General features: G+C 42.4%; 1 protein-coding gene across 4 annotated transcripts in view; it reads left to right on the top strand.

The window, feature by feature from the left end:
- The first annotated feature begins 712 nt into the window (after positions 1 to 712).
- Positions 713 to 24,846, top strand: part of WIPF3 (WAS/WASL interacting protein family member 3) — a 36,438-nt gene continuing 12,304 nt past the window's right edge. Inside the window, exons 1-3 of one of the 4 annotated variants that reach the window (XM_015853802.3) lie at positions 713 to 829; positions 9,958 to 10,157; positions 14,673 to 14,810. In XM_015853802.3, coding sequence (XP_015709288.2) covers positions 14,727 to 14,810 — 84 coding nt within the window. In that variant the 5' untranslated portion in view covers positions 713 to 829; positions 9,958 to 10,157; positions 14,673 to 14,726. Of the gene's footprint in view, positions 830 to 1,110; positions 1,267 to 9,957; positions 10,158 to 14,641; positions 14,811 to 24,846 lie in introns of those variants that run through there. The other 3 variants (XM_015853801.2, XM_085540543.1, XM_085540542.1) reach the window with 3 other exon arrangements.

Genomic DNA, 24,846 nt, shown 5'->3' with positions numbered 1-24,846 from the left:
GTACAGACTGAGAGAAGAACTTGGCAGTAACTCCTTCTCCTCAACAGAAACAAGGAAGGTGAGGCCATAGCATTTCCAGCTGGAAACTGTGTTTAAATAATCCTGAAGAAACCAAGACTGTTTGTGTGTAATCTGTGTACACAGTCTGAGGTGTGAGGGTGAGGAATGAAGGCAGACATTTGGCTGCACCCATAGCCCCTTCCCAGATGGATGCAGTTCACCAGGTGGATGCCCTTTGGCAATGGGATGGAGTAGTGGCACCTTTGTGCTGCTGGGCAGTGGTTTGGGTTCCATGTTGGCATTTGAAGAGAAGCCAAGGTGTGCGCTCGAGTGATGGGACACTGCATTGCGGGATGGTGCTTCACAGGAGGGGATGGGGTTGGGGATGAGGAATGGGCCTGGCAGGTATCCGGGGCCTCCTCCTGAGGACAAGCCCCGTGTACCCAGGGCTAAGCCTCCAGCTGCCGTCCAGGGCCGACATGAAAGTGTGGCACCTGGTGCTGAAGGGCTGTTGGCATCAGAAACAGCTGGCTGCAGCCGACCGCCGTCTGTCTCCCACTCAGCACACGTGCATGTGTGTGTGTGTACTACATGAACACTTAATATTTAGTTACTCGATTGTTTGTTGTTCCCTCCTGATCACTGCGACGAGCTCCTCTCCCCCCCAGATTTCAGATTTCCCTCCTCACACTCACACCTCCTTCCCCCGCCTCCCGACCAACCCCCACTCCCCGGAGGGAAGGAGGGCAGGCGCCGTACCTGGCGCCCTCTGCCCGGGGAGGAGCGCTCCTCTCCATCCCGGTGGCACCGGCAGCGGCACCGCGAGCAGGTGGGCGCAGAGGGAGGCGAGGGCTGCCCGCAGCCCCCGGCCCGACCCTCCTCTCCCCTCCGCTCCACTCAGCGCGGGGCCGCGGTGGGGAGGCTCCGGCGAAGGGGCCGGCGTCGGGGCCGGGCGGCAGCCGGAGCTCGCTGGGGGAGCCGGGGGGAGCGACGGCCGGGGCTGTCCCGGTTCTGCGGGGCCGGGACGGTTCCTCGTGCAAACTTGGATCCGGAGGGGCGGCTGCGGGGCAGGGGAGGTTGGCGGTCGGGGTGCCGCAGGGTGCGGGATGCGGTGTGGGCTATGGATGGGCACAGCGCGGTTGCATGTGAGCTGCGGAGCTCGAACGGTGCTGCGCTGTTTTGTTTATCGCCCTCAAAAGGGCTGTTTGCACACAGGAAGAACTTTTTATCCTGGTTGGTGCCCTTGAAGTAAATGTGGAGGAATAGGTGAGCCGAGGAGAGGGGGATTTGTATAAGTGTAAGCGGTGTGTTGTGTTAAATGCTTGTGTACTTATTGCAGAGGGTATGTGGGAGTGCCCGGTGCGGCCCAATGGAGTAGGGAGGATTCAGGGAGGGATGGAAGGAGAAATAGAGGGATTCAAGAGCCAGCATGGCTGCAGGTGGACTTCGAGATTCTGGGGATGGGAAAAACACACCCAAACCAATGGGCTGGGTTGGGCTTGGGACAGAACTCAGTATGTTGTGAAGTGAGAGGGCTGAAAGGTAACAAAAGAAGAAAAGGTCTAGAGGTATAGAATAAGGGTTGGTGATTTCAACACGGAACAGTCTGGATTTATGGGCTAAAGTTTCTGGGTGCTTCTGCTGATTCAGACAGTGAGACAGTGCTGCAGTTGTGCTAACAGCAATCCTCGTTACTGTGTGTGCTGCACAGTATGCTGAGCTGCCCCCAGTACTATCAGTATTTTCAGTTTCTCCAGCTCTATATCCAGCACAAACTCATTGTCATTTAACAGTGTGCCAGTGTTTTTGAAATCATTGTTCAAGTTTCCAGCTCGCTTTCTTTGTACTGATAAACGAGGCACAGGGAGGAAGATGAACACAGGCTTGCTTAGAGCAGTGTGATCTGGGACACTCGTTAGGTATGTGTCCTACAGATCCTGCTCCTCTGTGGCCCTGTGACCCGAGCAGTCCTGGCTGGAATGTGTGGGCAGTGCAGACTCTGCTGCTGCCCACGGCTGTGGGACTGTGCCCTGAGAAGGAAGGATGCAGCCTGCTTTGCTGACAGTGACCAGCTTCCATGTAGAAGAATCTCAGTGTAGGATGCTTAAAGGATTGCGTAAGTGTGTGTTGTTTCACTGACAGTGCTTTGGATGTTTTGCTTTAGATGATGCCAGAATGTGAGTTAGAGTCATAAGATTCAGACTTTAATCATGTGAGGATAGGTACAGAGCTGAAATCAACATTCAAACCATTCCCGGATTGATTCTGTTCCTGAGAAAGATGAACTTGCGCTTGAAGTTCTGACTCTGCACTGGAAAGAGCAGCATACACTGCATTTATCAAACTATGGAGTATAATACAAAGCAACTGCTTTATTCTTTTCTCTCTCTGTCTCTAATGGCACTTCCAAAAGGGAACATAGATAAACTAACATGTGAAGATCCTGAAGCATTTCAGTTGCTGCAGTACATCAGGAAGGGCCGTGCAATGAGTGTGTTTATGATTACTATTAAATTTGCACAAAGTAATTAGATACCTTTTTTGAGCTGTTAATTCAAAACATTGCAGTAACTATACCATAAAAGTCAGCAGTGCTTATTGAATATCTTATTTTTACAGTTTCTAATATATTTATGCTAATAGATGCTCTTTGTACTTGAAAAGAGCCACTTTTTGGAGGGGGTGATGAGATCAGTATTTTGGGAAATAATTGTCCTCCAGATGGAAGACCTTGAACTAAAAACTGTATGGCAGTCATAACTAATAGAAGAGTATCTGCACATTTTAAGATATAAATGTTGATAGCATTAAATCCAGTTAACACACAATTTAATATCTTAACTTCAAATATATTAAATGATATTAAAATATCAACCAAGGTTTAATATTTTAAGCTTATTCCAGCTCCAAAGTGAAGCACAGAAAGAATTGACATCAAAATTCTATGTGTGTTTTATAAGTCAGAACCTACCTACAGGAAATGGATGGTTTTCAGTAGAATCTCTTAGTCTGGAAGCTTTCTGTCTCTCTGCTTGGTAGCTGGGACAAGTTCTGCTCAGGTGAGATGGGTCTTGGTCAGTTCAGCTCTCTTCCCCTGGACTTCTGTAACTGATTGATCCTGAATGTGTGTCAGCATGGAACACTGTTATGTAGGTATTTGAGGCCATTCATTTAGTGGTCTAATGAATCAGCTGAAAAATTGAAGCAGGTGATTGCTTTGGGAAAATGGTGGAGGGTTCTCTTGTGCCCTGATGCAATATTTTTACTTCTTCCAAAGTATATGTAAAATTAATAGTTAAATATATAAATTAAATATAATATCTAATAAATTATTCTGACTAAAAGTCTTCAGCACTTGCTGTTATTCTTAGAAATCATCCTCAGCCTGTGCTCTTACAGGAAATAGTTATGCTCCTTGAAAGTCTGAAGCTTACTGAAAATGAGATGGTAGGAGCAGAACCTTCACAGTTACTTATTAATCTCTGGTATCTCTGCATCAAGATTGTCCTGTGCCTTTGTAACCAGGGTGACTGATGATGTAAATTGTGCTGTGTTAGCAAACACAAAGATGTCCTCAGGGCTTCCAGCTCAGAAAGGGAATATCATAGAGAATCATAGAATGGCTTGGGCTGGAAGGACCTTAATTCTGGACCCAGTTCCAACCCCCAGCCATGGGCAGGGCTGCAACCCACCACTCAGGCTGTCCAGGACCCCATTCGACCTGGTCTGGAGTGCCTTTGGAGATGGAGCACCACAGCTTCTCTTGACTTGCACTTTTGTACCACCAACTGTGTATGTTTGGACCAATTTGTATATTTTTGAATATCTCCACCTTAAATGGACTTCTGAGTATCATTAAGCGACCTCATTCAGTATTATACACGACAGCTGTAAAGACACCTTTGGGCTGCTATGAAAATATGTGAGACAACTAAAGACTGTTCATAAGGATGTGAAAAGTGTGTTTTCGTGCCTTGGTAATTCAGACAACAGCTGAGATGGATTTCCTTTAGATGACCAGAAGTAGCTCTCCTTTGAAAAAGATCATGGGAAAGCTGATTTTTCTTTGCATTGACCCTGTGTCACTGCTGACCACTGTTAAGAGTTCTCCTTGAGGAGAATGGTGACATCAGTGTTGTTATCTAGAAAACAGCATCCAGGCCTGGGGCCCCCAGCTCAAGGAAGATGCAGAGCTTTTGGAGGGCTATGAGGATGCTTGGAAGGCTGGAGCACCTCTCCTGTGAGGAAAGGTTGAGGGAGCTGGGCTTGTTTAATTTGGAGGAAAGAAGGCTCCAGGGAGCAGCTTTCCAGTACTTTAAGGGAGATGATAAGCAGGAGGAAGACTGTATTTTCACATGGTCTAATGGTAATAGCACACAGGGGAATGGTCTTGAACTAAATGAGGGGTGATTTAAGTTGGATGTTAGAACTTATTTAGAGGGTGGTTAGGCACTGGCACAGGCTGCCCCATCCCCGCAGGTGCTTAAGGCCGGGTTGGATGGGGCACTGGGCAGCCTGAACTGCTGTGTGGCAGCCCTGCCTGTGGCTGAGGGTTGCAACAGAATGATGGTTGCCATCCCTTCCAACTCTAAAGCCATTCTATGATTGTGTGATATTGTAGCCCAGCTGAGTAACAAAATAGCTGTGCTGTATCTCCAATATGAGTGATAATACAAAGTGAAAACCATAGGGAAACTGGATGGGTGGTTCCTACGAGATAAAATTCATTAAAATCCAAAAAACAGATAATTCAGCAGGAAAACATTTGCTCAGTTTTGACACTAAGAAAACTACCCCCTTGTGTCTGTTGTGCAGTTTTAAAGTAATGGATATGCTTTATCCATCATTAACATTGTGGCAATTGCAATTGTCCGTCTCCATAAATTAAAGAGTTGGCTAGAAACTACAGTGCTTGTGCTTGATTCATAAGATAAGGGGGAAATGCTTCCTTCCAAATGAGGAACAAAGTGAATGAATGGGTTTAGAGATACTAACCCCTTTGTGTCATTCCTTTTCACTAACTATAAGCAGCTCTGTTAATGACTGTTGTACCATCTAGCTTTTTTCTAGTTAGTATATCATGTACTCTCTTCATTATAAATAACAGAGAAAAAAAGAAAAAGAAAAAGAAAAAAGGAAGAATGAGGAGTGCAGTGTATAGCAGCAGCTCACAATGGAGGTCTTGGGATCTTTTGTTCCTCCTTTGAATCTTCGTGTCCGAAAGGTATTATATTATTGCTTTCCTAGCTGGCATCATTTTGTACAGTGAAAATTTCATATGCCAGCACAGCTGACTGCATATTAAATGCCCATGGCAGGTTGGGGGCTTTTGTCCAAGTCAGTTATGCCTTTATCATATGCTAAAGAAGAAAAGAAAAAAAAACCACAGTATCGGTACAAAGTCTGTAGATCTGTTGTGTTAGTTGAATAGTAGATGTGGCACTGGATTATTGAGCATGGTGATGGAGGGTCATCCATTGGGCTAGACAATCATAATGGTCTTTTCCAACCTGAATTATTTAATGATTCTTTGATTCTATGAGTAGAAAATCACAAGGAGGAGGGAAAGCAAGTCAGGCTTACATATGAGGAAAACAGCGCATGTTTGAGTAACTTGTTTTTGGGAGGAAAGTTTGCTTCTCTTGGGGATGCATGAATCACTTCAAAAACATCTGCCCAATTCTATCTAGGATTTGCTCAGAAAGATGCTTTGAGTGATGAGTTGTGCAAGAACAAACAGCACAACATGCTTAGGGATGTTACTTGTGCTGTCTCAGCTTGTTATTTGCTTGGGTTTTCAGAATGAAGCCCTAAGAGCTGACATCAATCCTACTGAAAAGAGTGGAAAATTGAGCATAAAAATTAACCAGGGATGGATTAGTCAATAAATCAGTAAACTGACAGAGTGGGTGGAGACTGTAGTGTACTGCGGGAGTGACAGGTGTGGATCTAACAGGATCCTTACTGCAGAAGGCAATCTTTTTTAGCCTTGAAATCATGACGTAGCAAGGTGATTATACATAACTGGATTGCGGGGTGGAAACAAAAAGTACACACAAAAAAAAAAACCCCCAAAAAACATGGATCAAGTGATCATGAATCTACATTGACTGAACTGGGGGAAGAATAGTGCCATGCTTTGTAGGGATAACTGAGCTTGCTTTTAAAAAGCTGTAGCAGGAGCTGCCAGTGCAGAGTTATTTACTTGTGCACTGTGTGCCGTGTTTCTTTCTCCAAGGCAGACAACTCAACCTTGTAAATTAATTGTCTCAGTTTGTCTGTCAGGCATCAGCAACAGGCAACAGAGGAGGTGAATGGTGAAGGGTGCAAAGATAAAGAAGGATAGAAGTGGGGAGGGGAATGAGAGACCAGTAAACCACTAGGAAAGAAGAGAGATTTTCGCAGAAGGAAAACAAGAGAGAAAAGGGCCAGATCCAGAGTGGTTGAAGTGAACATTGGAGCCCCAAATCAGCATAAAACTTGATACCAGAGTTAGTTTAAGCAAATCCTCTCTTGTTTCTGCTTACAGTGATGGTAGGAGATACTGGCTGCACTGGAAGTGTTCATGAGAGCTCTTTCTGTCGTTAGTCTTTTGCTCTGTGAATGAATCTGCTTGTTCAGAGAAGGGAAAACTGTGAAAAAACACCCTGTTCCTTCACTCCTGTGAAGGTGCAATTTCAAATAATCTTCTGCTGTCAGTTAATCCCCTTCAATTACTTTCCCTCTTCAGCAGGCAACAAAGGAAGTTGACTATTTTTGGATGTCTAGAATTCACTGCTTATTCTGTATGTATGTGTAGGTATCTATTGCATTGTCCGCTCTGAATGTGATGTTTTTAACAAAGAGTTGTAACTCAAGTCTTTTCATGAACTGAAGGGCTAAATCTTCAATTTAATAAAACTCAGATTGCTTCCTTTGAGAACTTTGACTAGGAATTCAGAACTGGATTGGCAGATCAAAGTGTCTTTTATTTGCAGTTCTGTAGGGAGTTAACAGTTACAAGTGACTTCACACCTTATTACTCCTTATTAAAAAAAAATGGCCATGACACTTTAGGAGACATAAAAACACTTTGCATTTTATTTGTTTTAGGACACTGAATTAGTTAAAGTATGTAAATTACAACACTTTTGCAACATAGTTTAGCTCATCTTCCTTAGCAACACAGGGGTTTATATACATTTTATCTGTGAGTATGTAAGCCTTGCATTGCTTTGAGGAATATCTAAGATGAGTTTATCATTTATGTCATTGAAATGAAGCGGGGGTTTCAGCAGGATTGGCAAACGAGCAGGAAAGGAAGAATGTGTAAGCATGCAGTTCAGTTGGTCAGTGCATCAGTGCTAGCATTTTTATCATTGAAAATAGGTTTGGGAGGGAAAAGAGAGAACCACTGGGTCTGGAGTGTAGGCCTTATGAGGAGCGGCTGAAGGAGCTGGGGTTATTCAGTCTGGAGGAGACTGAGGGGAGTCCTTATTGATCTCTGTAACTACTCAAAGGGAGGTTGTAGTGATATTTATTTAGAAGGCCAAACTTTCTTCTGATAGGAGAACTGATTAAACAACTGTAGGAATTTCTTTGATGGAAAGCATTTATCATGCATGTTTACCTTTCAAATCTCTGAATACTATGTGAATGATTGTAAATTAATATATATTGTTAAAACATAGAGTTTGCTTCTCTGCAGAGACCACAGAACTTTGAGGTGTAACTCGGAACATGAGGTTGACTGTACTGAAAGAACTCCAGGGCTGTTCATACTGAAACACTTGGAGAGTATAAAAGTAACCAGTCATCTTCATAATGTGGCATTGACCTTGAACTTCAACTGAGTTGCACTTGCTTTATTTAGCTTAGGCCAATGATTAACTTTGCTAATGACTGTATATCAAATTCACCATTGTTTATAAATCTGGCAGCGAAATACGGCCTGTCTTTGTGTGGATGATACAGTGCATTTAAAGGAAACCTTTGTATAAATTGCTTCCTTTGTAAAGTTAAGTCTTTGTGCCAGTCCTAATTGCTTCTCATCTACCTTGGTCTCTCTGAGCTCTTTAACCTGGGGTTAGTAATACTGTGAGCATAATTCATTTTTGTCCTTATACATAGTTCTGTTCCCTTATTCCAGATTTAAAGAGGATGACATATTCTCATATTCTGCAGCATTACAGCAATCATTCTTCTATGGTAGATCCCCACAGAGCACAGGAAGCTACACCCTAAAACAGTCATGTATAGGGAATATGAAGTCATACGCGCAGCTTTGCCTATGAAGAAAGATTTGTCAAGACACAGCACTTTAATTTGTAGCCTCAGCACCATGGGGAACCCAGCAGAGATATCTGCCCTCAGCACACATGGAAGAAAGGCGTCTTCAGATTCCTGTAATCTGCACTAGCTCAGTCCTGGCTGGTTAGTCGCAATGTTATCAGGCTCCTGGCAGGACAAGAGTTGCACTCTGTAGGTTTGTTTTCTCAGGCAGAAAAAAAAAGAGGGGGAGAGGAGGGGGCGAGGGACGTAGCACTTACTTGGATCACGCCTGGTGGAAGTATTCCATGCTGAGGAGGATTTACTGTCATTGCTAAGCTTAAATTCCAAGTACTGTTATGTGCAGTCTGACAATTCCACAGACCCTGCATAGGCAAATGATTCCTAAGAGTGTTTCATCAGGTATTAAATGGAGGAAGAGCCCCCATGGTTAGTGAATTGCAGTGTAAGTGGAAAAGCCAGATTCGCCTTTTGGTTGCACTGAAGTAAATGGAGATGGGGAGCAAAAATTTCTCATAACTGTGTACAGTCCAATGTATGGTCTGTTAGGAAATGGTTTAAGACTCAAGTATTTTTTAATTCAGCTGTGGGAATTTACCTCTGAATATCTTAAAGTATGGACAGTAAGCTGCTAGGTATGCATATGAGGGCTTGCATTTCTAGTAAGGTACAAAACAAAACTGTAAGTTTCATGCTTTTGTGCAGCTCCTAAATCTCTCAAATAAAGCAGAATCCATTGAGTATTTAGCAGGCAGGTTTGTTTCTGCAGAGGACAGAGACTGTGAAGATACTCAGAGGCTCTGCTTTGATTCAAGTTTTGTCTTCTAAGCACAGGAAGTCATTTACAATATAGGAAGAACTGGTGCGACTTGGTTTGATTTTGGTCATAATTAAAATCTAACATTGTTCGTCCCAAGCTGAAGCTTTTTCCAAGTAATTTCCAATTGCATGATAGTAGTAGCTGAAAAATTAATGTCTGTAGCACACATACGCTCTTCTCTGTTCCCTCCCTGTTCTGCCTCTACATGTGTTACACTGGAATTAAAACATTTGTGATGTATTTGTACCAGGAACTTCAGCTGTTCTTCAGTGATGTTTGAGAGGAACAAGTGTGGTCACGATTCATCTCACATATCATAAAAGCTGAACAGATGCTTATTGGTGCTGTTTCTCTTGTGTGATTTTAAATTTTCTTGATTTTTTTTTTTGAGGTTGAAGGACTTAAAAGACTGAATACTCAACAGTATAGTTGAGAAATCATATATGACTACGTAAATGATGGCTAAAAGTTAGAGGCAGGGTTTGTGGTCTGCATTTATGCTTCAGTTTTTAATCAACAAAGTAGGATCAATGTTTTAGATGAACTTTCCTACACACCAGTATAGTCTTCAACTTAGCTTTCATTATTATGCAAAAACCTGTAAATTTCCTAACTCAGAATGCACAGTTGCAATGGTTCTAAGTCCTGTAATAGTCAATCTGTTGTTATTCAGTTCTTTCCCATATTGATTAGAAGGGTTGAATTTTCATCCAACCATGTTGCTGTATCACAGTGACTGTACCACTGAAAGGCTATAACCATTGGTTGTTTTTAAAAGGAAAAGCTACTGATTTAGAAACAATTTTATGTTGCGTACCACAGATATTGAAATAATTGTGATTTTTCCCTTTATCTTTTCTCCTTCTCAGCATTGTTCTAAAGTGGAGTCATGGCTCTTCCACGCCTCGCCCTTCTATGACAAGTGACATATTTTGGTACAGTCCTTGTGGACAGACGCATGATGATGCTCTGTGGGGCTTCGGTGTGATAGTAGAGGTGGCAGCAGCTCTCCAATCACCACACTGCTGCCCTTCATGGTGTCGGGATCCCAGGAGGACTTTGGCTTAAGGTGAGCTCAATGGCAGCGATACTTTAGAATGAGATCTTTGGGAAGCTTTTGAATCCTTGCTTGTGTATGTCTGGTTGGCAGGCAAAGTGAGGCCAAATCTGTATAAAAACATAGGCAGATGCATTGAGTTGGGTGCAGGTGAACCTAACACAGAACTGAGAGAGCAGGTACTGAAGAAGGAAAATCTGCATCTGCTCTGTATTGTCTTCCATTTCAAAAGGAAAATTTGGGTGATAACTTTGGGACTTCAGGAATTTGGTGCTTGAATTGTACACTGAGGATTGCTGTGGTTCCTAAACCCAGCAGTTACTCAACCATGTGCTGTGAATAGAAGAACAGTCTGTGACATCTGAAATTACCAACTTTAGTGTTAGCATTACCAAGAGGACAAAAGAAAGAGCAAGTATTTATAGATCAGAGAACAGTAATAATGCTCAGTGACTGATGGGATGACTTATAAGGAGCAAAACAGCTGAAAAGAATAACAAGTACCTGCAAATGTGTTTCTGAATTAGAATTATAATGTTTCACAGAACTGATATTTAGGGGTAGAAGAATCTTTTGCTTGTTACAGGGTAGAGCCATTTGCAGTGGGGAGTAAACAGGATCAAATTAAGGAAATCAGAAATTAGGCTGAGTGTCAGACAGTCTCAACTGAAAATTATTTGACTGTGAATGAACTTCCCAAGGGAAATAATACAAGCTACATTATTTGGGACATCTAAAATTAGACTTCAGAAAGCACTATAAAGCTGTACAACCTTGCTTTGGTGGGGAGGTGGACTAGAAAAGGCAGATCTTGAGGTTTTCCTTTTTTTGCAATAAATTTTGAGATTGTTGGGCCTGATTCTGTTTGATGACATGGAAGTGGAGAAAGGATTTACATTACTTTTGGCCTGAGCAAGTGAGGTTAATCACTCGTGATTTCTCACCTCTACTTATTGCCAACTTTTTAAACTCAAATGACTTTATCTTTTTATTTATGTCCCTCAGGGATAAATCAGACTCCACTCTTCCAAGTATAAATACATCTACATTTAAAATAAGCTTTCCTGACTCTTGCAGTTTGGATAGCAATGTGGAAATAAGGAGGAGGATTGGTTCATCCAGCATGTTCATGTATCTGTTCACGTATGATATTTTTAATAAGTTTTTTTTTTTCATAGGGAGAGGAAGGTTTTACAGATGTAAGCAAATTCTGAACCATAGAATCATTAAGGTTGGAAAAGACATCTAAGATCACCGACTACCCACTAAACTAGGTCCCTTCGTACTACATCTACCCTTTTCTTAAACCCCTCCAGGGACACTGACTCCGCTGCTTCTCTGGGCAGGCTGTTCCAGCAATTCATCACTCTTTCTGGGAAGAAATTCTTCCCAGTATCCAACTTGAACCTCCCCTGGCACAACTTGAGGCTATTTGCTCCTTTCCTCTTGCTGTTGCCTGGGAAAAGAGGCTGACCCCCACCTCACCACAGTCTCCTTTCAGGTAGTTGTAGAGAGAAATAACATCTTCCCTCAGCCTCCTCTTCTCCAGACTGACCCCATTTCCCTTAGCCACTCTCCATAAGACTTATACTCCAGACCATTTACCAGCTTTGTTGCCCTTTTCTGGACACTCTCTAGGACCTCAATATCATTCTGGTATTGAGGAGTCCAAAACTGAACACAGCACTCAAGGAATTAGCCTCATTAGTGCTGAGTACAGGGGAACAATCATCTCCCCGGTCCTTCAATATTTCTGATACAAGCTAAGATGTTATGGGCCTTCTTGTCCTTCTGGGCACACTGCTGGTTCATGTGCAGCCAAGTGTTGACCAACACCCCCAGATTCTTTTCCTCTATCTATCCTAATCTATGCAGATTTCCAGCCTCTCTACCATAAGCCTGTAGCATTGCTTGGTCCTGTTGAACTTCATCCCATTACCCTCAGCCCATTGATCCATTTTATACAGGTCTCTCTGTAGGGCCTTCCTACTCCCATGCAGTCCAGCACTTCTCCCCAACTTTGTGTCACCTGCAAATGTACTGAGGGTGTGCATAATTCCCTCATCCAAATCATCAATAAAGAAAGATCTTAAATAAGACAGGCCCCAGTACTGACTGATTTAGAAATACCACTTGTGACCAGTCACCAGCTGGGTTTACTGCCATGCACCACATTCTGAAAGAAGGGATAGCTCATTTGCAGGGGATTTGGAACAGCATGGAGGGAGGGAGATCTGTATGGCATCTCCAGTATTTCATTCAGGGATCATGCATTATAGTCCCCCAATATGTATTTTTCTCCTGTGTCACTGGACAAGAGGATTAAGGCTAGGTGAATGAGATTAGGGTGAGGTGAATGGAAAAAATCCCTGAATTTTGGGTTGTGGGTGGCCATATGGAATCAGTTCTGGTTCTGGTGTTGGGGTTGGTGAGATCAGCAGCTAGCAAAGTCATCTGATTGTATTTCAGAGGGCAAGTTCTAAATACCAAGATCTGATTCCCGTTTCCTCTCTCCCACTGCTGCTCGCCCCCAGTGTACGTTGCCTCCTGCTGCCTTGCACATGGCCTGCTGCAGGAGCGTGGGCTTTTTCTCATTTGATTTAAGGGCATATTTCCCAATCTAAATCATTAATGAAGACCAAAGGCCTGCATTGCAGGGTAGGAAGATAGTAACCCGAAACATGTTATTAAGAGGGAAGACTCATTCTCCTTATGTCCATGTTTTTGAATGACTTAATTGAGGAAAAGAGATATCTTCTGATAATAGCATTTTGCACAGGCCAATGACCAAGATGGAACAGTGGAGATGCTGGTGATGCTGTCTTTCTTGGAAAGCCTCACTGAGCTATTATTAAAATGATTACAACCAACTCTCTTACAGTTCCAAAGTGCTTTGATACGTTAGTACTTTGCATAGCATTCTCTCATGGGTGAAAGCAAATGCTGTAGAGGCTCTGCATATTTAATTTGTGATTGATCTCCCATAAGGGATTTTGCAAGATGTAGCAGAAGAAAAACAGTCACATATTGTATGGATATTGTTCACATATACTTCCTAGGACAGTGAACAAGGCTGCACGTATCTTTTAATTTTGTTGCCTCTCCTAATCTTGAGTTGAGTTGAAGAACTCGAGAAGTACAGCTAGGAGGAATTCAGAGGAGAGCAACAGGAATGATCGGGGGCTGGAAAAATATCACCCACAAGTAGTTTTTAAAAAACAGGGCATTTGGCATAATGTAGAGATGACTCAAATGGGAGATATAAGCCTTTAAATACATGAGCTGCAGGGAACAGAGGCAACCAACTGGTTCTAAGTATGTATTCTTTTATCTTTCCAAAGTGAGTAAGAGTGTCAAGAAAACAAGAACACAGCTGGGTCAGGAAGCTCTCTCGGTTTTGGAAGGATGTTGCAGAATGTGTGGTGGTGAACTGAGTTAAAACACGCATGACCAGTCACCAGCTGGGGTGTTCACCAGGGCTCAGTACTGCGTCCAGTCCTGTTTAATGTCTTTATAGATGATCTGGACAAGGGGACTGAATGCACTCTCAGGAAGTCTGCAGGTGACACCGTGTTGGGAGTGTCAATCTGCCTGAGGGGAGGAAGGTTCTGCAGAGGGATCTAGATAGGCTGGATCAATAGTTGATGACCATCTGTATGAGGTTCGACAAGACCTAATGCTGGGTCCTGCATTTTGGTCTCAACAACCCTGGAAACTCTGTCCTTAATCCAAACTCTGCAAACTGTTAATGATCTGTCTCCAGTGTTGCTTTATGTACATTTGCACAAGCTTTAAGTATTGATACTCACCATCTCCTATTTGTGAATTAGTGTCTTCAGCCTTCAGTTGGAAAACATTTGTCCTTTTAGTCAGTGTATTAATAAGGAATTGTGTAAAGTTAACATTTTTAAATGGCAGAAAACAACACACGTTTGACTTTAGTGCTTGACGTGTCTGATCCCTATGTGCTGCCATGTAGCAATAGAACTGTATTTAATGAAACTCTAATCTGTAGAACTATTTCTTTATTATTCAACTATGTCTCATTTTTTCTCTTTTTTTACATTGTGAGAGTCACTGGACTTGCTCCAAAACTCATGACTCGATCTCTTGAGCATCAAACCTCTGATTTAAAGACATCAAGAGTTTTCGTCCCAGTAGGAGTGTCTACATTTGGTTGACTGTGATTAGTTCTCTGCAGAATTGCAATTTGGAGCTGTGGGCTGGATTAAGGGAAGGCATAATAATTAAAGCTGGACAGCTTGGCATCTATGCATTTGGTATTCATGGCACTTGTCCAAATATGTGAGCTTGGTCTTTATATGCTTGTTGTCATCAGATAACTGTAATGAGGCTGTTCTTACTGTAGTCTTGGAAGCGGTGCAGAGCAGAAGTCTTCAGTCTGCTGAGAGCTAAAAATTTGGCTGATCTTCAGCTTACAGTGCATAAACACATTTGTTCCTCTCTCTTTTTTATTTTTTTTTTAATTTTTCCAGTTTTCTTTCTCCTCCCTTCCTTCCCGTCAAGGACACAGACTTTGGCTATATTTTTCTTAACTGTGTGAAGCTAGAAACCTAACTGATGCCTGTGCCACCACCGCCGCCACCTCCTCCTCCACCACCTCCACCACCTTCTGGAGGGCCCCCTCCACCACCACCACCTCCGGTAAGGCTGACTTTTTATCTCCATTAACAAAATCTTAGGTATGGTAACTAGCTCAGAGCTCTCGGAATTTGGTGTGTATGTTCATAGCAAGTGTCTGGGACAAGAGCTTGTTTTGCTTGCTTTTGCTCTTCTGTTCATTACAGCGTTGGTCTTCAGAGTGAGGTGAGTAACACTGTCCATTGAGGTGAGGAAAGAAAATGTTAGGACTTCAGTAGTACATGTGTATCATTTATAAATATACATATACTGGTTGTACATGCTGAAAAAATGTTTCATTAATAGGAATGTATGATCACAAAAAGTTAAAAAGATTAGAGACTCCTACATTAAAGTACATGTGGTGAGAATTTGGCTTTTGTGAGTTCTTCTGCAGTCAGAGAACTGATTGTTGTATTGGTAACTTGCAGGTGGTAGGTCTTAATTTCTTCATCTGCTTTCATATAGCTTCTGTTAAGACTCACAGTGCTCAGCTGCTGCTGTTTCTCTTTCTAGCACATGCCATCTTCCTGGGGATACAGTACAATATGCTTTTATACACGTGCAGGAACAATTACTGCTTGTAACAGATCATTACTTTGTGTGCCATGAAGTAGAACATGTGCCCTGCCAGCACATTTGCAGTAAGGGGAGGATGCTGTGCTTGGCGTTTCACGGTATTACATTTTCAGAGCTTTACAGTTAATAAACAAGGTTAAGCTGTTCCTTGTATGCTTCAGTCTTTTGTTCATAACCTGTTTCTGCACTGAAATTCGTAGGCTATTTTTGATGAAGTGAAAGGTAGCATGGTTACGTTCAAGACAAACAATCTGTTGGGATGCGGGAGGGTCAAGAGGTTTATTTCTGTCTTGTGTTCTCTGGTGTCTCTGCTGTTTTGTTCCCACAAAGATCTGGGTTTTTTTGTTTGGTTGTTTCTTAAATGACATTTTAATGTTATCTTCATCCAGGTGAAGATTTTCTTGCGTGTTTCTCTTTACAACTTTGCAGGCTGAGCCATTTTGTAGAACTCTCCATGAACTGTGGAGATGAAGAGGAGGAAGACAGAGACAGTGCATTAAATCAGTAGAGTTTTATTCCTTTTATCATTCTCCTTTAATTTTGAGCACCGTCAGCAGTGTTTTCAATTAGCTCACTGATCTGGCACACAACCTATAGTTAGATACTGAAATAAGTGGGCTGCATCTTGTGAGCATCTTAATGCCCACATCAGCAGTCAGAGTCAACAAAGCTGCAAGTGTTCTTATCCTAATAAATTTAGCTCAGTAAGTATCTAGAGAACTTTTTAGATTCCTAAAACACATTCCAAATTGTAAATGGCTTGAGAAAGCTAAAGGGACCCCTAAGAACCAGAACAAGCAAGTTCTATTTTTTTTTTTGCTGATGGTCAAAATCCACTGCTATGATGGAGATTTGGTGTAAGAATTATGACAAAATTATACAGTATTTCCATATTTTATTTAGATCATTCTCTTACTAAAATGATCTTCTGTTGGTAAGATGTACAGAATTTACACTTAGTTTCATCTTGTTGATGCAATACAAACCAGTAATACTTATTTCTAATTCATTTCCCTGTTCATTGCAGGGGAGTTGGACTAGATGACCTTAAAGGTCTCTTCCAACTCTAAAGGTTCTATGATTCTTTGATATTAAAGCCTTCCTTCCAATGAAAGTATTGAGCAAATGAGCCAACGTAGAGAGTTAGTATACTAGCGTGACAGAGTATTGCTTTTCTTTAACAGCAAAAGGATTTTTTGCTATCATAATGGAATCAGAGAGAGCCAATGTTGAGAAGACCTGTAGTCCAAGTTCAGCTGAAGCACTGTACAATAATCAGATCTCCAGCTGGTGTTAAGTTGCACGGTAAAATCTTCTAATTGAGGAGTCCATGAGAACTTGCTGCAGGCTCTATTTTCATTTACTGTGAAGCTGTTTTCTAGAACTTGGCATCTGCCTTTTACAGCTGCTGATGCGCACAGCTGTTGTTACAGCTGCTAAATCTACAGTTGGAGGATGGAAGCATAAGAATTCTCATAGGCAAACCTTCAAAACAAGAAAGTTTTACTCTGTCAACACCCAGAAATGTTTCAAAGTCCACAGCAATGTGATTTTTGTCCTTTTATATTGATATAATTAAACCACGGTAATACTTAGATGTTGGCAAATAAAAGTTAGAGTTTAATTGCTGTATTGATGTGTAGGCAGTCTGCTGGTTTAATAGATTTGTTTTATGCTAAAAGAGAAATGAGTGCGTGTTGATTGAGGTTTTAGAATGTGGTCATTTTGCACGATACCATTGCGTGGGTACCATCGATATGTGTTGCTTTACTAATTGTATGGGTATTAGTTATGCTTTCTCTTGGCTTTCAGTAATAAGAGATTTTTAGAGAAACAGTCATTACATTAATATTTTTTTTCTGTGTGTTTTCTTAGCAAATATAGCGAGCCATGATCCCAGATGATTTTGCAGTCCTTACTTCACTGAAAACCTCAGCACTTTGACATTCTTGTACTGTTAACTCCCTCTTAAGACAAAAGAAAGTTTGGTTCTATGCGGCTATTTTCAAAGCTTTGAACTTGCAGATATCCTGAAGTATTTGTATTGGATTCTCACTTCTTACATAGTTGCAAGGCCGTACTAAAGTGATTTTGGAGATAATATTTAGAATATTCTCGGAGCCACCTGTGCCCAACAGCTGAAAAGCTACTGACTGCTAGAGCGTACTTCAAAGAAAACCAAGTGGATTTTTTAGGAGGGAATGCTATGTATCTGCAATAGCAGATGTAGGTGGCTGAGTCAAAATGTAAATATAGCTAATTAGATTAATTAGGCATGTCTTCAATTGCCTGCCTTCAGGGGGTCATGGATAAAGAGGAGAGAGATGAGTAGGCAGAATAAAACTGTGCCCCAATATATGTGCTGGCACTGGCTTGCACAATTCAGATCTCTTTTTCTATTCCTTTTTACCCCCTTTGCCTTTTAGTTGTATGAGGCATCCTGGTGAATTTAGGTTGTCGTATTTCCAAAAGTAGAGACCGCTACTGAGACAGATCAAGAAATTTCTCAGGTAAAGCTCCCAAGAGATGACTGAGAGAGAATTTTGCTTTGATAAACCATGTTCACTTTTTATGTGCAGTGCTGTGTTGCCTTTGTACATAAGAATTCCCAAAGTTATGGTCAGTTATCACATATTAAAATGTTAACACTGAAGGAAGTGTGCGTATGTTGCGGGCTTGCTGAGTTGAGCCTTATTCACGGGAGATGTTTGTTTAATGATTCATGTGTTTGTGTAGCTTAAGAAAATACTTGTATTCTCTTCAGAATTGTTATTAACAAAGCCCTAGTGTAGAAATGAACCCCACAATTTGCAATGGATCATGTGATCAAAGCCAGTAAATCAGCACCAAGAGCCTATTTTCCCTAGTGGCCAACTAAAAAAAAAATAGGAGTAAAGGAGAGGAAAGAAACATACTTATTGGGAGAATAGACTTCTGTGGGAAAAATGTGAAATTTGGAATAATGCAGAATATGGAATTGGTATGCAAATTAATCTGAATGATTACTGCTTTCTCATTTAGTTAAATCAAGAAGAATTTCTGCTATGGATGAACATATGTCAGTGTTTACCTGGTTTGTTATTCTGGCCATAGTTTCTATTCATGTAATAAAAAAATTCAGAAGAAGAATTCCTCATGGTATAACACTGTGATAACTGTATAATTTACACAGAGATGGAGTTTGCAGCATTAAGGAAAACATCAGCTGATGGTTTTCCTTGGGGGGATGCTTTTTTTTCCCACCTTTGTGCAATCATTGGCGTGCAAACCTTGTAGAGCTGTTTACCCCAACCTTCCCATGGAATTCAGAGAACAACAGTGCTTATCTGAGTGAGTGTGGGAGACAGATATGCTCCTGTGACATTTGGTTCTACTGTTCTTTGGAAAGAGAAAGACAACGTATGTAAAACAGCTTGGCTGAAGATAATGATGATTGTTGGTACTCTGATTAGGTCCTACCAAATATAATAGCATGAGAAAAAGAATGTACACGTGTGTATGTGTATGCATAGATCTTTGTGCATGCTTGCTAATCGCTGATCATAGAAGTGAAGGCTGCTTCTCTGGTTTTCATTCAGAGCCTGAGATGTGCAAACATAATGCTGAATGGCTTACAGAATCATGCATAGTGCCAATTACCAACTGTTTAGGAATGTGTTTATTAAAATTTTCTGCAAGCCTTGAGTAAGAAGATACTTGCTACTTTGTCATGAAGTCCCTAGGTCATGGGATAGTAAATCATCATGTTTATTGCTGCTAAGTGAGAGGGAGCTCATGCCTGATGATCTACTTGGTGACTGGCCATCACAGGGACTGTGTGAAGGGCTGGACAAGGTGTGGATGAAATTGTCGAGGATTCTTCATTCCAGCCATTCATTCCAGCTTCGTTCCAAAATAAACTGATTTATAATGTTCTAATAATGTGTTGCATCTCACTTCAGTCTGCTTTCATAAAGAAGTGGGGGGCAATTACATTGCTGTCTGTATATGGTAAATTTGACTTTGTTTTCAGAGAGTGGTAAACGTGAGATTACATAGCTATGGTGTTGCAAAGTTGTGCTGCTTTAGCTTTCTGCACCTGTAGGCAATGAATACAGGACCGATCTGTAGGAGCTGTGGAAAGTGGGGAAGACACAAAGTACTACGTTGGAAATGCTCTGTGCATGTCATCTGCACAGGGACACTGCATGTGCTCCTGTGTGCTAATTTTCATCATTGCTTTCCTTGAGACTTCTTTGGTCACTGCTTTTGCGGCGAGATCTGTTCTGCAGTACATTTCATAATGCCTTGTGTCAGACATGCTGTCTGAATGCAGTGGAAAGTGTTTAAGTTTACTCTTGCTTTGACTGTCCTCTTTTTACATTTGATTTGTGTATCACTTTCTTGTATTTAATGGCTAAAAGTATGAAAACTGCAGTGTGTCACAGAGGCGCCGTAAGTAGCTGTAACTGGTTGATACAATAGAAGATGCAGAGAGCTAAGGGTTAATTTACCATTCTTCTCATAGGGTGTTATTGCCCTGAAAAATCACATCCGTAATATATGCAATAGCTGCATGTTAAATTCCATCTGTCAATTCATGCTGTACTTGTAGCCTCTCAATTAAAATGGAACCCAGAATTATAGCAACACCTGTGCTGGAATGTGACATGGCAAGAAACTTTAGCTTCTCAATATCAATATGGTCAGTTTGGACTGACCATAATTCTGCATTGATGCTAAAATGCAAACCCAGGTAGCTGGGTTGAATGGACAGCATAGCATTATTAAATAGAGTAAGGTCAAGTTGCAGTACGTGTAGCTTGCCACCTGTTGTTGAGTATTTCGTTATCACCACTCAGAATAGCCCTTGTCATTCTGGACACCCCATCATGGTAGGGCAGGTGGTGTCACCAACTCCCACTGCAGTATTTTCAGCCTTGTGCAGTGTGATGTTTTTTTTGTAGTGCCAGGACTACATAAAGAACATAAAGAGCATAAAGAACAAGCATGTGATCCGAGACAGCCAGCATGGCTTCACCAGGGGAAGGTCATGCTTAACTAATCTTGTGGCCTTCTATGATGGAGTGACGGCGTTGGTGGATGAAGGGAAGGCGACTGATGTCATTTACCTGGACCTGAGCAAGGCCTTTGACATGGTCCCCCATCACATCCTCATCTCCAAATTGGAGGGAGGTGGATTTGATGGGTGGACAACTAGATGGATAAGCAATTGGTTGAAAGGCCGCAGACAGAGGGTGGTGGTCAATGGCTCTATGTCCAGGTGGAGGCCGGTAACGAGCGGCGTCCCTCAAGGGTCTGTCTTGGGACCAGTGCTCTTTAACATCTTTATTAATGACATCGATGAGGGAATGGAGTGCACCCTCAGCAAGTTTGCTGATGACACCAAGCTGAGTGGTGCAGTCGATACGGTGGAGGGAACAGATGCCATTCAGAGGGACCTTGACAGGCTGGAAAGCTGGGCTCGGGTGAACCTAATGAGGTTCAACACGGCAAAGTGCAAGGTTTTGCACTTGGGCCGGAAGAACCCCAGGCACCTGTACAGGCTGGGAGGAGTTGTCTTTGAGAGCAGCTCGGCTGAAAAAGCCTAGGGGTCCTGATAGATGAGAAACTTAACATGAGCCAGCAGTGCGCTCTGGCAGCCCGGAAAGCAAATGGGATCCTGGGCTCCATCAGGAGAGGGGTGGTCAGCAGGGACAGGGAGGTGATCGTCCCTCTCTACTCTGCTCTTGTGAGGCCCCATCTGGAGTACTGTGTCCAGGTGTGGAGCCCTCAGTACAAAAAAGATATGGAGATTTTGGAAAGGGTCCAGAGGAGGGCCACAAAGATGATCAGGGGGCTGGAGCACCTCCCCTATGAGAACAGGCTGAGGGAGTTGGGTTTGTTCAGCCTGGAGAAGAGAAGGTTGCGGGGTGACCTCATTGCAGCCTTTCAATACCTGAAGGGAACTTACTCCCAGGAGGGGAGTAAACTCTTCGAAAGGGCTGATAATAGCAGGACTAGGGGAAATGGTTTTAAGTTGAAGGAGGGAAGATTTAGGTTGGATGTTAGGGGAAAGTTCTTTACTAGAAGGGTGGTTAGGTCCTGGAACAGGCTGCCCAGTGAGGTTGTGGATGCCCCGTCCTTGGAGGTGTTCAAGACCAGGTTGGACGGGGCCCTGGGCAACCTGATCTAGTAAATGTGTATGTTTGGTGGCCCTGCTAGGCAGGGGGGTTGGAACTACATGATCCTTGAGGTCCCTTCCAACCCGGGTAATTCTGTGATTCTGTGATTCTGTGACTTTGGGTTTACTTCTTTATACAAGAATATTAATATTAATAATAATAATAATAATAATTTATCCAGAGGAGAATTTGAGAATTTGAATCCCCAAAAATTTGTCAGAATTTTGACATCAGAAGGTGAATTTCTGAAGCCAGACCCAGGGTATTTTTGGTATCTGACTCATGATCTTTGTGAGCTGCTGGGAAAACACTTCAGTGGTAATTTGATTTTACAGTGCCTCCATTTTGGTGGCTCATGTTCCTGGGTATTTTGTTTCAGTGAAAGAATTTGTGTTGAAAATGTGGGTGTCAAGAAGCTAAATACGTGAAAGTTGAATGGCTCAGCAGGTATAAATTGTCATATTGATTTTGCTGCCTTTTTGCATTCAGGTACAACATTTAGCAACCCACACAGGAAAACTTTAAGTACTCCATCGTTAATAAACCCACAGTTCTGTTCATAGCAGGATCAATCTAACTCTTAAGAATGCAAAATTTGTTATTGTCTGATGGAGTGGCACTGACATAAAGTAAGGAGGGTTTCTATGGGGTGCAGTGGCATTGATTGCAGGTGGCCATTGAAATAAACACTGGAATAGAGAGGTAGGAGAGAGTAACTCCCGCTGTGCTTTTTCTTGTCTTTTGTTCCTTGCCATTGTGTCTGCTAGCACATTTGCATCTAGTGGTACCTTGCAAGGAGGTAGGATGCTAGCGCAGAACACAGGGCTTTGCTAATGGAACACTAATGGAACACTTCATTACTGAGATCTGCTAATGCTGGGACTGGGCTGTGGCTAAAGCGCTGGAACAGGTCTCTGAATAAACATCTGCACCGTGCTTCCCTCGCTTGAGGATCGAACATGGTGTAGACACAGCCTATCTATGCACACACATTGCTCGATGACCTTTTCAACCCTGCAGATTCAGATTGCAGAGCTTTGCGTGATGAATGCCAAGATCACCATTAATCGTTATTTAGCTGGGTGTAGATGGAATCACGAAACCCCGCTCTTGTCATTCTCTTGAAACAATGACTTGATTAGCTGCCAGGAAGCGATTTGGCGGGTCCCTCCTGTGGGTTCCCTCAGAAATAATGGGGGTTGGATCATGACCCCTCACACCGTGTGTGCTTGGAGCTCAGCTCACTACAAGTGTGTGAGATCGCCATGTTTACGCAGGTAGACTCAGTGCCAAGAATTAATTGGTTTCACACTATGCTGCAGAGCGGGAGTACAAGGAGTAGCTCTGACCTTGTCATTGAGAGTACAAGGGGAACTTGCACCATGGCAAGGTTTCCTTCATCAAGAAGCTTGAAATCAGAAGCTCTGTTGTGAATGGACAAACCAAAGTTTGCGAGTACTGGATCTCACAAACTTCACTGTACATCAACACTTTAGAATACCTAAAATACAAGAAGTTATGTTTTGTTGCTGAGGATTGTTGGATTCCTGGCATAACCCTGATCTGATAACAGGAGATAGATTTTAATGAAACAAGTTCCTCAGGTGTTTCAGGTTTTGTACTTCTAAAGTGCAGGTGAGTTTCATAGTTTTGTGCTATGCCAAAGAGGAGGATTGCTCACACTGATATTCATGGTCATCTGCAGTATGATCTTGTTCCAAAACACCCTGAGATTCCTTCAGTGAAAATTATGATATTGTGGTTTGTTTATTCTGGCATCTTACTGCAAATGTTTTTCTCTTTCAATTCTGTTTTAGAAAAGGATGCAGTCATTTAAAAGTTGGATTCATTTAAACCCATAAGTCCTGATTCTCACGGAGATCTCCCTGTGCGACATTCTGGTAAAAATATACTTAGTGATCAGCAGCTGGTGGCTGAGGAGAAGGATGTTACTCAGTAAGCTGCTCACAGACAGGTCTCCCTTGTTCCTGTCCCACTTTTTTCCATCACTGGTGTTCCCAGAAGGGCACTTTAGCAGGTTATTTTACCTTAGCTGTAAGGCAGCCCCTCACAACTCATCTTTGCCCTTTGTGCTTGCTGTAAGCACCTTCCCTGTGCCTGGCTTTCTGTCAACAGCAGCTCTATAGCTGGCTGGGGATGCAGTCACCCCCTCTCTCTGTGTTCATCTGCCTCGTGGTGCCATATGGGCTGTGAGAACACCAGTGGTCCTTCCTCAGAGGAATCAACACACCCAAAAATGTGGTCTGTTCCTCGATGTTCTTGGCTGTCCCTAGCACTGTGCATACACAATGTACGCAGCTAGCTTAACCTTTGTTGCCATCCTTCCTGAACAGTCCGTATCATCCACACTAGGATTCCAGTTATTGTGGATATAGGAACAATATTTGTGCTTTTTTTTTTGGTTATAACTCTGGTTGTTCAGACTCTTCCCCAGGCTTCATAGGTTCCTAGAATTCTGGTTTCAATGTTGCAGTTGTTTGGCAGTACACATGCAAAGTTTCTTCACCCAGATTGGCGCTGTGCATCCCTGGCTGCATTGCCTGCACAGCTGGAGCTGGATGTGACCCCATCTGCTGCTCGCACTTCTGCTGTTAGCTGTGCATTACTGCATCTGTAGCCTTACTTTTTCTTTCACATTTCCAAGTTTGGTCTGTGAATCATGTCTGATTGGGTGCCGGAGGAGGCCCTGTGCTCCTTCAAATGTCTTTGTGATTAGACGTCCCCTATCCTAAAGCATTCTGTTTGGTGCTGCAACACATTTCCACTTCCTCACAAGGTGAAAGAAAGATGTTACATGCTTCCCAGGGCAGAATATGCCTGGGCAGGTTCTGCTAGGAATAGCATAGGAGAATAATAGGAAGGCAAGGATTTGTTAAGGGATGTCCTCCAGTTCTTCGTTCACCGAAATACACAGAGCACATGTGTCCTGCCAGTGTCTGTGTTTGACCTCTGCATCAGATTCTATTTTGTCAAGGGAAAAATGAGGCATGGGAGAGAGTAAGGAAGATTGACAGCAGATTCACAGAAATAAATGAAATTGTCGGCAAAGGAGAGAGCTGTCTTTCTGCCCATAATGAAAGGCTGTGTGTCAAGTTGATTGATTGATCTTTAATTTTGTTGCCATACATCTTACCTGATAGATATTGTTAAGGATAGGCTAAATATATTTTGATTTTCTTTAATATCCTATTCAGATAAATAAATACATTTTCTACATGTCTCTCCTTAGCATATTTCTTCTGGAAAGTGACCAGGAAAGGGAATGTGCTGTGACGATGCCATTCATTACATGTTAT

This window comes from Coturnix japonica, chromosome 2 (genome assembly GCF_054131305.1).
Source record: "Coturnix japonica strain WE chromosome 2, WE-NBRP24, whole genome shotgun sequence".
NCBI lineage: Eukaryota > Metazoa > Chordata > Aves > Galliformes > Phasianidae > Coturnix > Coturnix japonica.
This window is presented reverse-complemented; position numbering and strand designations above follow the sequence as displayed.